This window comes from Plasmodium gallinaceum (genome assembly GCF_900005855.1).
Source record: "Plasmodium gallinaceum strain 8A genome assembly, contig: PGAL8A_v1_152, whole genome shotgun sequence".
NCBI lineage: Eukaryota > Apicomplexa > Aconoidasida > Haemosporida > Plasmodiidae > Plasmodium > Plasmodium gallinaceum.
This window is the reverse complement of record NW_021628316.1, coordinates 1,272,351-1,288,390: the sequence shown is the minus strand read 5'-3', so window position 1 is coordinate 1,288,390 and position 16,040 is coordinate 1,272,351. Positions and strand designations below refer to the sequence as shown.

General features: G+C 17.2%; 4 protein-coding genes across 4 annotated transcripts; 1 reads left to right on the top strand and 3 right to left on the bottom strand.

The window, feature by feature from the left end:
* Window positions 1-855: 855 nt before the first annotated feature.
* PGAL8A_00532800 (conserved Plasmodium protein, unknown function) lies at window positions 856-7,482 on the top strand (the record flags this gene model as incomplete). Its single annotated transcript, XM_028674171.1, has 3 exons — window positions 856-7,115; window positions 7,219-7,306; window positions 7,435-7,482. 3 exons carry the CDS (start codon window positions 856-858, stop codon window positions 7,480-7,482), a joined length of 6,396 nt encoding a protein of 2,131 aa, XP_028530551.1.
* Window positions 7,483-8,065: 583 nt separating this feature from the next.
* Window positions 8,066-9,860, bottom strand: PGAL8A_00532700 (conserved Plasmodium protein, unknown function; the record flags this gene model as incomplete). Its single annotated transcript, XM_028674170.1, has 5 exons — window positions 8,066-8,120; window positions 8,204-8,279; window positions 8,364-8,498; window positions 8,662-8,844; window positions 8,981-9,860. The coding sequence occupies 5 exons, from the start codon at window positions 9,858-9,860 to the stop codon at window positions 8,066-8,068; spliced, it is 1,329 nt and encodes a 442-aa protein (XP_028530550.1).
* A 1,977-nt stretch (window positions 9,861-11,837) lies between these two features.
* TRAMP (thrombospondin-related apical membrane protein, putative) lies at window positions 11,838-12,860 on the bottom strand (the record flags this gene model as incomplete). The annotated part of the gene is made up of 1 exon (XM_028674169.1): window positions 11,838-12,860. The coding sequence occupies one exon, from the start codon at window positions 12,858-12,860 to the stop codon at window positions 11,838-11,840; it is 1,023 nt and encodes a 340-aa protein (XP_028530549.1).
* Window positions 12,861-14,644: 1,784 nt separating this feature from the next.
* PGAL8A_00532500 (conserved protein, unknown function) lies at window positions 14,645-15,906 on the bottom strand (the record flags this gene model as incomplete). Its single annotated transcript, XM_028674168.1, has 2 exons — window positions 14,645-15,720; window positions 15,813-15,906. Coding segments are annotated over 2 exons (1,170 nt in total), but the record flags the coding sequence as incomplete, so codon positions are not given.
* Window positions 15,907-16,040: the final 134 nt, after the last annotated feature.

The following is a 16,040-nucleotide window of genomic DNA, read 5'->3' as shown; positions in this document are numbered from 1 at the left end:
TTATTTTTATTTTTACTTTTTTTTTTATTTTCTTGTAATGAATACTTTAAATCAATTTTTGAACAAAAAAAAAATTTTTTAAAAACCCAAAATTTTATCCTTAAATGTAATTAATTCATCTTAATATGTAAAAAGAAGAAAAAATAAATAAAAAAAAAAATTGAAGTTTTTATGAAAATTTAGTTGATCTCTAATAAAAATAAGAATACGAAATATAAATATTTTAATTTTTAACATTATGCGTAATATAATGAAAATCAAATTTTTTAAATAAAAAAATTAAAAAATTATATATTTTTTTTTTTTTTTTAAATGCATATAGGATTTATAAAAAAAAATTATTATTAATTGCCTTATAGCAATAAATTTTTATTATAAATTAAAAAAAATATATAATATAATGTAAATTTTATAATAATTGTATTTTGTTTATAAAAATAATTAAAAAAAAAAAAAATAAAATAAAATAAAATGATAAGTTACACTTATATTTTCATGATTTTTTTATGAATTAAATCAAAATTTTGATGAAAAAAATTGTAAATATACAAATTCTTTTCCATATTACTTAATAACTGACATTATTTTAATCTAACTTGATAAATAGGTAAACTTTATTTAATAATTTAAATGTTAAAAAATAAAAAAAAAAAAATTCAAAAAATAATACAATTTCTTGAAAGTAACGAAGAAGATGAGAAAATCTTAGTTGATAATATAAATGAAATTGAACAAATATTCTTTGAATGCTTCAGTAATGAAAATAAAAAAAAAAGTAAGATAATAAATACTTATGTTATTCCGTATATTAATTTATTACTAGAGAGAATAAATAGCCCTGATAACAAAAATCATATGCTTAAAGAAAGACTTTTAACAAGAATACTAACCTTTTTTTCATCTATTTTAAGAATAAATAAAAACTACTCTTATTTAATTATATCCTATTATGTGAATTTGATTGAACAAAAGTATTATCTAATAAAAATAATTGAACATTTAAAAAAAATAATCATTTATTTATTAAAAGGGTTGTTATTTTCAAAAAATTTTTTTTATGATTGCTTAGATAATGCTAAACAGGGCTTTCATAATTACGTTATATTAAAATCAAAAGTTTTCAATATCTTAACTAATTTTCATTTTGATAAATTCTTAATTGAAAATCCTTATAAATATGACTTAATTAAAAATCTTATGCTAATTTTAACCAAGGAAATTCTTTTCTTTTTTCATATTTTAAAAAATAAAAATAAGATATTTAAAGAAACATTAAATGAAGAAAAACATATTCATCATGTTATTAATGAAATGTTCGATTTTTCTTATCTAAATGAGTATACCAATAATGTTAATTTGAAAAAGTATGATGAAATTATATTAATATGGGTGGAACAAAATATTAGCTTGTTTAACGATTTAATTATTTTTAATTTAAGTGCCAATGCAAATGCTAAAAATAACGAATATAATACAAACCCTAATAATAAAAAAACACCAGAAATGGTGTTTTTTGAAGAACAAAAGGAAAAAAATAATGAGAATGTTAAAACAGAAACAAATAGTAAAAAGGAACTTATTAAACAAGAAAAAGTTAATGAAGAAATAATAAAAAATGAAGAAGGAAATAGTAAAGAAACTTCAAATTTCGAAGATGTTAATAAATTAATATGTTATGATAATAACTACAAATGTAATACAGAGGAAAACAAAAATGAAAAATTGTTTTCAACAGATGAAAAAAATAATGTAAAAAATGAAAATAAAGTATACAGAAAGTTTGAATATTTTTATGAAAATCCGTTTTTTAATAGAGAAAATAACAAAGAAGAAAAAGATGAAGAAGAAGAAGAAAAAAAAATATATTTAATTAACAGAGATCATTTAATTGACACTATAGATCAAATAAGTGTGGATAATATAATTTTCCTTACTCATTTAATGAAAAATGTATTTAATTTAATCCGTGAAGATCCTTTTATTATTAATTTTTTTATTAAAAATATTTTTTTGATGATAGAAAAATTATTAGATATAAAAGAAGAATTAAGTAAAAAAGTAAATTACATTAACAGTAATAATAAAGATAAAAATAACATGAATATAAATAATTACAAAGAAAAACTATTTGAATGTATGTTTCACTTTATAAAAAATGAATTATATTTATTAATTTGTAAAAAAAATATTAACTTTCCTTTTTATTATTCATATATAACCCAATTATTAAACTTTATTGGAGAAAAAGGAACTACAGATGAATTAATAAAAAAAAAAGTTGAATCGTTAAGCATCGTATACTTAAATAATGAAAAAGAAAGAAAAAGGAAATTAAATGAAAAAAATTATAACTTTGATTACATGAAAAAGAATATATTGAGAAAAGAGGATTATGGATATAAAAAATTTAAAAATGAAGAAATAGATGTTATGTCTTATTTAAAAGTTAAAATGAATGAGAATGAAAATGAAAATGAAAATGAAAATCAAGATTATAAAAAAGAAGAAAAGGAAAATTTATTTATAAATAAAATTATTAAAAAATTATATCTGACTAATTTTAAATTAGATAAAGAATATTATGAAAAATATGATTGTTCAAGAAAAAATAAATTAACAGATTTTTTTTGTAAAAACCGTTATGATAATATAGATATGAGTAGTAATGAATTAAGTAACAATAATATTTATGAAGATAATATTAATCTTTATGAAAAAAATATTTTAGATAATCAAGATATTGTATACAATAAAAATAATACTGATGCAAATATATGTAATTTAAATGTACTTCAAAATAATTTGATTTGTTCTAGTAATAACATAGAAAGAAATATAGTAGAGAGTTATACGGATCATCATGTTTTTAATGCTGATAATAATACTTTAGATAATAATAATAATAATAATAATAATAATAATAATAATAATAATAATAATAATAATAATAATAATAATAATAATAATAATAGGAATATTAATAACGTTAATAACATTAATGAATTAAATGCTAAACAAAATGATGAAAACATAACAAATAAAATAAGTGTTCAAAATAATTTTTTTAAAATAAATAAAATGAATTACAGTGATATTTATGGAATATTTATTAACGACAATATAAAATACTATGATAATGTTAAAAGTAGTGAAACTATACTTGGAAGTATAGATTTATATTTTTTTCTAATTTTTACACAAATACTTAATAATAATCTTGAAAATAAAGTTCAAACTTTAGGTGAAAATGTGTATATTAAAAAAATTAATAATTTAAAAATTATAAATAATATTATAAAAAGAATAGTTCTAAATGATATGATGAAAGAAAAGCATAAATATTTTTTTCTTACCTTATATATTATAAAAATTAATTCATCAAATATATTCAATAATAAAACATCCAATGATATTTTTTTAAATTATTCTACTATATTTAAAGTATGCAACAATTTATTATTTTACTCATATATGCAGGAAAAAAAAAAAAAAAAATTAAAAAAAATTAAATTAAACAAACATAATGATATATTAGGTTATACAGTAGTTTGTTATAATTATTTTTATAAAATAAAAAAAAAATTGGAAAAAAACAGCTATGTATACAGAAATGAGTTACAGAAAAAAAATTTCAAAATGAAATGTAAATATGATGAAATTTTAAATATTATTATTTATTTTTTACATAATGAGAAACTTTTAGTTAATCATAGAGATCAATATATAAAAACATTCATAGAACAAATATTAGAAACACCAAAGTTATCATTTTCCTTTTTTGTTTACTTAATATTATGGCTAAATAATATAAGTATTAATATTGATTACAAAGGGTATATAAATAATTCAAACACAGATAATTTAACAATTTTAAAAAATGAAAAAAAGGATTTGTTTGTACAAGATATGAGTAAATCACAATTATTAAAAAATGAGGAATATAAGATAGAAGATAATTGTTCTCTTTTAATTGAAAAGGGAATACAAGAAAAAATAGGAGTTAATAAAAACAAATTTGAAAATTTAAGTAAGAAAGAACAAGAAAAGAATATTAGTAAAAATGTTGAAGATAATATGAAGGATGAAAAGGAAATGTCTATGGATAATAAATCAAATGATTCTGAACAAAAAGATGGTAATAATCAATTAAATATGAAAGCAAATGATAGTAAAAATGTTATTCCTCTTCCTCTAAATATGGATAATAGATGTAAGGATAATTTAATTAAAATGGATATGAATAACATAAGATGTAATTCTTTTAGTTATAGCGAATCTGATAGTTCTTCATATTTTGACGTAGAATCAAGTATATGTGATGATGATTTTCCATCTGAAAAAAATATAGAAAATGAAGAAACATTCCTAAATAAAGAGGATAATTGCTATAATAAAACAATTAAGAAATTTGATTTTGATGAAAAAGAAATGATTGAAAATGATAATTCACTAAATATATTAAGAGAAAAATTAAATAATTCTAAAAGCAATAAAATAAATGAAGATAGCTATAAAAGTGTTATTGAATACAAAAATGATTATTCGTTAAATGATAGTGCAAATAATGAAAAAAAGATATATGAAAGTAATTTTTTAAGAGATGATAAAAATCAAAATAATAGTATTTGTAATAACAATATAACCAATGATATCTATAATAATATCAATAACACTGAAAATAATAATAATAATAATTTCAATTTATATGATAATATTGATAATTTAAATAATAATAATAATAATAATAATAATAATAATTATCCCTTAATGAATAACAAAATTATTAATGAAGAAAATCAAAAAGTTGATGAAAAAGAAAATAACAGTAAAATGGAAACCAAAGAAAATGAAATGAGAGAGAAACTTTTTAATATTAACTATTATATTAAATATTCTAAAAAAATTCATAATTCATCGAATTATATTTTATGTTTTTCTTTAATTTCAAATCTGTTAAAGAAAAATCAGAATTTAATTGTAAAAAAAACTATGATGTCAATTTATATTAATACTATATATAAATCAAGTAGTGAAGTTAGAAAACTTTTAAAAAAATTAATAACTGCTTCAAAAGGAATATATAATAATACCATAAATTACCTAGTTTATACTAAAAAAATATATATTTTCTATCATAAAATTTTTATTTTATTTTTATTATATATATGCAACATTTACTTCCCAAATTTAAAAAATGACATTATCTTTTTTTCTCATTTTGCAACTTACTTATGGCCAATAGAATTAATCAATTTTCTTCATAATTTTTTAATAACTAATTTTTCTTTTTTCTATAATGACATTATATCCATTTTTATAAATTATGGAAAAATAAAATGTTATGAGAAAAACATATTTTTTTCAAAAAATTATGAATACATTGATAAAAAATTAGATGAATATATAAAAAATTATGATGATTCAAATTTAATGGAATCTATAGAATGCTTTTTAAGGGAAACAGATTTTTTTAATAACAAAAAAATAAATGAAGGTGGAGAAATGAGTTCTATTAATATTCTCAAAGATACAGATAACCATCAAGAAATAAATAATTTTGATAGAAAGTTTACTTTGAATAATAAAAAGTTAAGAGATATAATAGAAAAAGAAGAAGAAGAAGAAGAGAAAATACAAACGTTTATCAAAAAGGAAGAAGAAGAATGCTTACATAAGAATGAAATATCACAAAAAATATTGCTAGAAGAAATTTTTGTTCTTTTATTTATAAAAACTATAGATATAATGGAAGAGAAATTATTGTTTGATAAATTGAAAAAAGTAAATATATTTTTAAATTTTTTAAGTATTGATTTTATTGATGAGTTGTGTAAGTTTGTTATTTTAAAAATGGAAAATGCTTATGAAAAAAATAAAAGTGAATTTTGGAAAAATTTTGATATACTTTCTAATGAGATATTTGAAGAAGATAAAGCAAAAATAAATGATGAATTTAATCAGTTAGAGTTACAAGAGATTTTTAATTTTTTGTTAAATTCAATTGATAATTTTTTAAGTATATGTGTAAGATCTTCAATATTTTTTCATTTATATTTATTTGTGTATAATAATTGTATGAATACAAAAATAAGGAATATTTTACTAAACAGATTTATAGCTACTTTACCATTATTAAAATCATTATTTCATGAAGAATTTTTTAGAATATTAAAGTATAATAACAAATTAAATGATCAAAGTGAAAATGATAATAAAGGTGAGGATAATAACACCATAAAAAAAAACAATGAAAAATTAAATGATAAGTTAGATGGAGATAATGAGATTAAAGGGGAAGTAGAGGATAAAAAAAATGAAGAAGAAAAAGGAAAAGAAAAAGAAATAAATACAGAATCAATTTGTATAAATGAAGACAATTCATTTCAAATTAATATAGAAATAATAAAATATATTAGTAAAAATCTATATGAATCTTCCCCTAAAGAAATCAATACCAACTTTTTAAATTTCTGTTATAATTTATACTTAGAAAATAATAATTTTTATTTTATTATAGAATTAATTGGTTTTTTAAAAAAAGAACAAACTCTACAAATATTTAATGATATAATAAAAAATAATATGAATGAAAATAAAAAAATTGAAATTTTGAAGTATTGTATCAATAATATTATTAAATTACCTTATTCATATGTTTTAGAAAAAGAAAAAAAAAAGGAAAATGAAAATGAAAATGAATCTTATTATATAACAAATACGGAAATATTTTATTTTTATTATAATTTAAATAAGAATAAAAATATTCAAAAAGTTATGTTAGATTACTTTGTAACGAAAGTTAATTTAAATACAGTGGATGATGAGGAAAACAATAAAATGTTCAATGATATTACAATAAAAGATTTAGCTAGTATAATTCAACAAATAGCAGAAAACACCAATTCTATTTTTCCTATTTATGGAAGATTTTTGTGTCAAATTACTAAAAATATTAATATTTTAAGAGAATTTATTAGTAGTATTATTATTCCTTTATTAATACAAAAAAAAATATGGAATAACAAATTTATATGGAAAGGTTGCTTAATGTGTATATCTATGTTATGGACAGATTTTAAACATTCCCTTTTTTATATTTTTTTTATGTTACCATCGTAAGTTCTCACAAAAAAAAAAAAAAAAAAATAAAAATAAAAATAAATTTATATATATAATGAATATTTCTAAATGTTTATTATTTATTTTTTTTTTTCTAAGGGACGAATGCGCAATTTTATTTCATGCTTTACAGCAGAAACATCCAATTGAAAGTGATTTAATTAATTTAATATCTTCAAACGAACAAGTAAAATTCATATAGTAAAACAATATACATTTCTTTTTTTTTTTTTTAATAAACGTATTTTTTTCCAAATATTAAATATATTAAACTTTTTTTATCAACTTTATATATTTTTTTTTTTTAATATATAGGCAAAAAGAATGTGTCCTGATTATTTGAAGAATTTATTAAATACATAATGTATGTATTATTTAAGAAAAAAAAAAAAAAAAATTTTTATTATATAAAAAATGTCTAATTACATAATATATAATTTTTAAAAAAATTACTTTTTTTCATCCTAATTAAAAGTTTTATTAATGATAAATTATAAAACCTTTTTTTTTTTTTTTTTTTTTTTCTTGTAAATTTTGAATATAAATATATACTTTAATTTTCTTATTTATTATGCAAATTTTTAATCTTTAAAAACATTATTCATTATCTATTTCTTTTTTTAATATTTTTAAGAAATTATAGCAAATCTCAAAATAGGAATTTATTAAAAAATAGTTCTTTTTGTGATTAATATTAATGCACTTATTTTATGAATATTTAAAATAACAAAATACAACAAAAAAAAAAAGGATAGAGATATATTTTTTATTTTTAATATTTTTATGTAACGACAATATAAAATAAAATAAAATAAAAAACGTGATAAAAATATAATAAAATAAAATTCTTTTTAATAATCTATGAGAAAATTTAAAAAAAAAACATTTTTTTAAAAATTTTATTGTAATAAATAAAAAAAAGAATTTTTATGAATTCTTAAAAGATTCATCTATATTTTGATACATAATATTCTTCATCATTATGAAAATTTAGACTGGAACTACAACAAATAAAAAAACAAATTTCAAGAATTTAGCTTTTTAAAAAAATAATAAGAAAAGCAAAAAAAAAAAAAAAAATTACTTTACATAGCAATATATACAACTTAATATTATGATTCCAATAACAAATATTAATAAACCAAGAGATAATTTTTTGTCTAAAAATAAAAAGAAGTAGCGAATATATATATAAATTTATATGCATGCATATATATATATATATATTATTTTATTAGTATTACCATTTATTAGCCACATAAAGAAGTTTACATTTTTTTTATCTTTATTATCTCTTAACATTTCTTCATCATCATATATTACTTTTTCAATATTTGAAGGAAAATCTATTTCTTTTTTAATTTCCTTATTATCTTCATCTTTATTAAGATGATGTACAAAAAAAAAAAAAATAAAATAAAATAAAATAAAATAAAATAAAATTTACTTTTTTTCTAATGATATACATTTAAAAAGAAATATATCAAACTAATATATATATATAATGTATTAAATTTTTCTTTTTGCTTATTCTTTAATAACCTTTTAATGGTTCCTTACAAAGAGTAGATTCACATTCATTAAAATTAATGTGAAAATTTTTATCACAAAATGAGTTTTTGTCATCTATACATTTATTATATCTACATTTATAAGCAAAATTATTCTCACATGAATTATAACAAGGAGACCATTCTTCCCATTCCATATATATGTTTTTTATATCTGTAATAAAAAAAAGAGAAGAAGGAAATAAATAAAAATTTAAGATAAAAAATTAGATATATAGTGATTTTTAGTAACTTTGATAAATGATATATATATAAATAAAGAAAAAAAATAATTTTAATTTTTTTTTTACCTTTTTTAAGTTTTACAATATTTTTCATATTTTTATAATTTCTTATAGAGTTAATATTTATAATTTTAAAAGAAAATATAATAATATCGCTTAACTCATGAGAAGTTAAAATAGCAAATCTTATGTTTTTTTCTTCATTTACATTATGGGATTTATTATATATTTTCTTTTTGTTATCAGACTCTTTTTCTTTGTCGTAATTTGAACATATATTATTCAACATAATATCTGTAACGTCTATTTTTATTAAATTATTTTCTAATATTCCACTTTTAATATTATATTCATTTTCAGAAAAGTTTGCAACACTTAAATTTAAATTAAAAATTTCAGGTAACTTAATAAATATAAATTTTCCTTTTTGTAGTTCTTCTTTTATTTTTTCTATTTTTTCATTTTTTACGTAATTAATATATAAAAAGTAATTGTAAAAAGAATGAAATTCGCATATATGTTTATTAGATGGAATAAAAAGTTCTAATATTTTGTTGCATAAATCAAAACCCAAATTTGTTAGAATTTTTTTTGTATAATTATATATATTACCGTCATGATTAGTTTCCACAAGAAATTCTTGACTATTAATTTTATATTTTATTTCTGATGATGGATTTAAAGAATGATGATTCTTAATTGATTTTATACATATATTATCTCCACTACTTACCTTTTTCAATACCTTATCTTGATGAATTGTCATTACCTCATCAAAATAAGGTATTACTTTATTAAGTGGGATACTTTTTTCTACATATTCATGTGGTAATTCTGATTTTTTTTTATTGTTTATTTTGATTGCATTTAATTTTATTAATGAAAAATATAGAATTAGTAATGTTATTCTAAATTTTTTATATTTACTATTTAAATAAATATTCATTTCTTGTACACAATAAGAGTATTAATATATTTGACTACTTAAATATATTTACTTTTTTTATATTAAATATATATATATAAATAAATATATAAACCTTTACATGATTATTAATAATTATACACAATAATTTCGGAAAAAAAAAAAAAAAATCATCACATGAATAAAAAACTTAATGGTTCTTATTCAGTGGAAATTAATATTATAATTTTTTTTTTTTTTTTTTTTTTTGGGGGGTTATTTCTTAAAATAAATTATCATTATGTGACAACGTGTTTTAAAAAATTTTGTTAGAATAACATATACAATTTATATATATATATATATTAGTTCAATAATAATCTAAATAATCATATAAAAATTATTTTTTTTGTAAATATAGATTTCATATACTTACTAAAGTATATAGAATTCATATTTAAAAATATATGCCAAAAAAAAAAAAAAAAAAAAAAAAAATTGTTTTGCATTCTAAATAATCTTTTTCTTTTATATAAGCCTGTATTTCTTTTTATTTGAATTTGCTTATTTTTAACTATAATTATATCAAGGGAATTTTAAGTTATACATAAATATTTTCTTTAAATATAATAAAAGTTAAAAATAAACAGATTGAATGAAATTAAATTTTATAATATAAATAAAAACATTATTATAAATATAACGTTTCTTTGAGAAAGCTAATTTTTATATATACAATATTTGTCAACTATTTTGTCCTTAATTTTCTTGTCTATTAGACATTCTTATTTAACACAATTAAAAAAAAGTGCATGTAAAGAAGAAAAGGTTCAAATTAAATATATAAAAAGTTTCTTTTTTTTTCTTGTAATTTTTAATATTGTAAAAATAAAAATAATAAAAAATTTTCAACATAAGAAAAAAACCGAAATAATAATTATAAAAATATTTGTTCTAATTTTTTTTTTTAGTAACGAAGTAACATTCGATTATTTTTATGCTATTCTAAATTTTATTCTATAAGAGAACTTATTTTTGGAATTATTTAAAAAAAATTTTTAAATGTGAATTAATACTATTATGATTACCTTTTTTATATAAACTTCATGCATATTTTTATGTTTATAAAGGAGTTATATATATTTAAAAAAAAAAAAAAAAAAAAATACATATGAAACATGGTAAATTTTAAAGAATTTATGAATCACACAAGACTTTATATTTATGGTAATAGATTAATAAAAAAAGTAAAAATTTTTATTTAAATATACTTATATAATTAAAAATAACAAAAAAAAAAAAATAAATAAATAAATAAATTTATGAGAAATAAATATATATATAGTTAGAAAAAAAACGTAGTTTTAAAAAAATATATATACCTGTGCACATTCGTATGTATACTGTTAAAAATATTAAATTTTAAACTAAAAATAAAAGTTTCAGTGAAAATAGAATTTTATATATGCATTATTTTAAATTTAGTTATTTTTTTTTTTTTTTTTTTTTATATATATAAATTAAGCAAAATAAATAAATATATATATATATATATATATATATATATATATATATATATAGAATTAAACGGTAACTGAAAAAATTAAAAGTATAAAAAAATTATAGTGTTAAATTAGTGTATATATATATATAAGTATAATCAGCAATTGAGATTAAAAAAAATAACATAAAAAAAATAAATCAAGTATATATAGAAGTGATGTAGAATTGTTTGATAAATACGAAAAATAATTAAATATGAAAACAATGAATTAAAAATTAGGGAGATTCTTTAACAAAAAAAGTCCTAGTAACAAAACATAAATTAAAAAACAAAATAAAATTAAAGCAAAAAAATAATTTATTCATGATACTTATACCAAAGAGGTGAATATGATTAATAGATATTTTATCTTTAAATTTTTACATGTAATAGTAGTGAATATAAAAAATTATATTATTTTTATTTTTATATTTAATATGCGTATATGAACATTTTTTTTCTAGAAATAGTTATAATTAGTCATACATAAATCTTCCTGCTACGTTTTCATATAATTCTTTTTCTGCTCCCTTTTTTCTATAGAATATATGATACAATATAAGTAATATACATATAATAAGAAGTAATGGTAAAATAATTAAAATAATCTTTAAAGTTGAAAAACCATTGCTTTTACTTATTGTATCACTACATTTTGGTAAAATAGCTTCACACATTTTTGATTCTTTTAAATCTCCTTGAAAACAATCATCATTTTCACGTATACATTGTCTTTCTCTTATTTGAACGTTATCTGGATGATCACAAGTCATTGAGCATGATGACCATTCTCCCCATTCTGTGTAAAAAATAGTTTTTTTTTCAACTATTAATGATGGTTTATTTAATTTATTCTCTAATTTTGTATAACAATAATCTTCTGGTTTTAGTAAAAATGAAATTTTATTTTTTGAAAAAGCCCTCCATTTATCATCCTTGAAAAAGTTAGTTACATTAATTCTAAAACTTCCAGAAGTTTTACTAATTGTAATCTTTAGAGGTCCTTTGGAAATTTCAAATTCAGATGGATTATTTACGTCAATAGTTTTTAATAAACTGACAATATAGGTATTATGTTTACAGGTATTTTTTGTACTAACTGGTACTACATTTAAAATTAAATTTGCCTCATAAGAATCACCTTCTGGAAATTTAAAATCTCCTATATAAAATGTTAAAACCAAATAACTTGTTTTTTTTTTTTCCTTTAGATGATAAAGCTCTAAAGCAGTGTCATTAGAAAATTGGGAATTTTTGACAACAACAAAATCATGCATTAAAAATTCTTTTCTATCAAAATTATAAGATTCCTTAATTTGATCACTACTTACATTACTTTCTGATGTACATTCAGGTTCCAATATCTCGATCTTATAATTTCCATTTTTCTGAAGAAGTTCTATAAAATTTTCATTATTTCTAAGTTTAAAATTATCTGATATTATTCCTTTATAATAAAGAAAAATATAAAAAAGATTATAAAAAAAAAATTTAAGCATCTTAAAAAAAAAAGTAAATAAAATAATAATAATAGGTGAAAACAAAAATGAAGTAAATACAACAAAATAAATTTTAGATAGTGAAAAATTCTATAAAATAGAATAAAGAAAGATAATAAAAAAAAAATATATATATATATATATAACAAAAAAATATAATAAATAAAATAATTAGTAATTTATTAAAAATTTTTATAGTAAAAATTAGAAACGGTATTATAATATGTTTAAAGAAAAAAAAAAAGAAAAAGAAAAAAAAATGAAAGAAATAGTTCTTTCTTAAAAAAAATTTTTCACTTTAAATATATTTTTTTATAAGATTTTAATAAACATATAAAAATTCTTATAAAAAAAAAAAAAGTTAGTCTGTGAATTAAATTATAATATTTTAAAAAGTTACAAATTGAATTATTTTGTCGTTTATATTATTTGTCTTAATTTTAATTTTTCTCTTTTTTTATTTTTTTTCTTTCCTTTTTTTATTTTCTCTTTTTTTTATTTTCTTCCTTTTTTTTTTTTTTTTTATTAAATTTGTAATAATAAAAAAAAATTATTATGTATTATGTATTCTTTCACTTTAATTATCACATATTTATATTTAGAAAATCGATTTTATATAAGAATTTTATAGAACAAATCTTTTCCTATTAAAAAAACAAGTCCTATAAATGCATGCATAAAAAAAAAAAAATAGTTATTAATTAATCTTATAAAAAATTAAAATTTTATGCTTCTTAAAAAACTAAATAATTCTTTATATTTTTTATGCCTATAACTTTAAATTTTAAGATTATAAAAAAAGGTTTATATTCACATAAAGGTTAAAGCCTCGTAAGAGATTGATGCTCAAGATTTTTTAGAAATTTAAGATGCGTAATAAAGTAAAAAAAAAAAAAAAAATTGTACTTATATAATAATTTCATGTTTTAATTTCTGGTGTAAATTCAAAGAAATTAAAAATAATTACTGTAAAACTGTAAAATATTCAACAAATTATTTTAAGATTTCAATTAATTCATGGGATGTTTATTTTTTTTTTAATTAGAACAAATATATACACATGCAACTGTTTTTTCTTTTTTCGTTAATATATTTAAATTAATGGGGAAAAAAAAAAAAAAAAAATAAAAAGCCAATATACAAAAAACTAGCTTATAAAGTAATTTTTTTTTTTTTTTGTTTATTTGTATAAATTTTTATAAAGAATATGTGAATAAATTTTTATTTTATTATATAAACTAAAAAAAAAAATATACTTACATATTTATTTAGTAAATGTCAGTTTCCCTTCAAAGGATAATTTATCTTTTTTATGGAAAAATAAACATGCTATTCTTTTATTTTTTTATGAAAATGTTATTTTAATATTTTTACATAAAAATATATATTTAAAAAAAAATAGGTAAAAGGAAAATTAAAGTAAATTTTCAAAGCCTATTATATTTCCATTTCGATAAAATTAATGAAATTGTTTTATCTAATGTTTACCATTTTAAATATATTTCTTTTACTTTTCTTTCAAATATTATAAAATTGTACTATTTCCCATTTAATCATTTTTTTTTTTTTTCTTCTTCTTTCTTATTCCTTTTGCTTTTTCTAAAAAAGAATTTTGACATGAAGTGTTCTAGGATTTTTTTTTTTTTTTTTTTTTTTTTTTTTTTTTTTTTTTTTTTTTTTTTTTTTTTGTTGTTGTTGTTGTAAAAATTATGGAAAAATTCAAAATTTACTTTTTATTTTTATACATTTTCTAAAAATATTATTTTCAATAAATCATTCGAAATTTATTCTAGAGAACACAAAGAGCTTAAATTTTTTTTTAAAATTTCCAAAGTTGATAATAAGAATTTTTTTTCAATATATGGATCAACATTCATCTTTTCTTTTATGGTTTTAAAATAATTAATATCATTTTTTTCATTTATGATATCAAAATTATTGTTTATAAATGCATCTGACAAAAAAATTAAAAAATCATTGGAATTATTTTTTTTTCTTTCGAGACAAGGAATATAATCAATCAAATCTTTAAAGTTCAGTACACTCGTTTTGGAAATTGTTTTATTTTCATTTTTCAAAAAAATTTTTTTATTCACAAATAAATTTAAATGTTCTGAAAAAGAATGCCCTTTCCTTTTAGAGTCTATAAAAATGGTAAAATTTTGTATGTTATTTATTTCATCTTTTTCAATATATCCTTGAAAAAAACCAATCGATGACAATATTTCATTATATTCACTGATAGTAGATAAATTGTTAAATATATCACATCTATTTTTATATAGAACACGATATTCCAAATTATCTAAATTTTTTACTATATCATCTAAAATTTTTTTTAAAGTATCTAAAAATGTGTTTTTCTGATTTGAATTATATTTCTCATTTTTTATAACTTCCTCTATTAAATCTTCCACTCTGTTTCCATCAAAGAAATTATCTAATGTAACACTTGGTAACTTACAAAAATCCTTTTTATTATGTATACTTTTATTTTCGCTACTATTATTGTTTTCCAATGAACTACCTTCCATACCTGGAGCAATCATGGTTTGATAGGATTGCATCATATCTAAAATTAACTTTCCTTTACTAGTTGACATCACCTCATATGGAGTATTCAATATGTATTCAGGAATGTTTTTACCAACTAAAAAATTACAAACTTCATTAGTAAAATTATTGCAATTCCAATTTACCAAATTATATTTATCAACAGTAAAATCTTTTTGAATACCATTTAAATATTCATGAAAATATGTTTGATGTATTTCAGTTGTTCCCATATCTATTATATTCACTGGATTTATATCATAAAAAGCTTCAAACTCTTTAGGATCAAGGCATAATATACCACCACCTTATAAGAACAAAAAAATATTTTTTATTTTCCATTATATCAATAATTATTTAATATATATATAAACTAAATTTTTTTTTCTTTTTTTTTACCATAAAAATATTCCATATTATATACTAATACCGCTGTGTGCCATACTCCTTCAATTTGTTTTCCTATTAAAAGAGGAGACCATGTTTTAACCCTTAAATGTAAAATAATAATACAAAAAAAAAAAAAAAAAAAAAAAAAAAAATTAATTTAATACAAAATATAAAATTTCAAATGAAAATAAAAATCATATTTTTAACAATTATAAGAAAAATAAATATTTCTTTTAA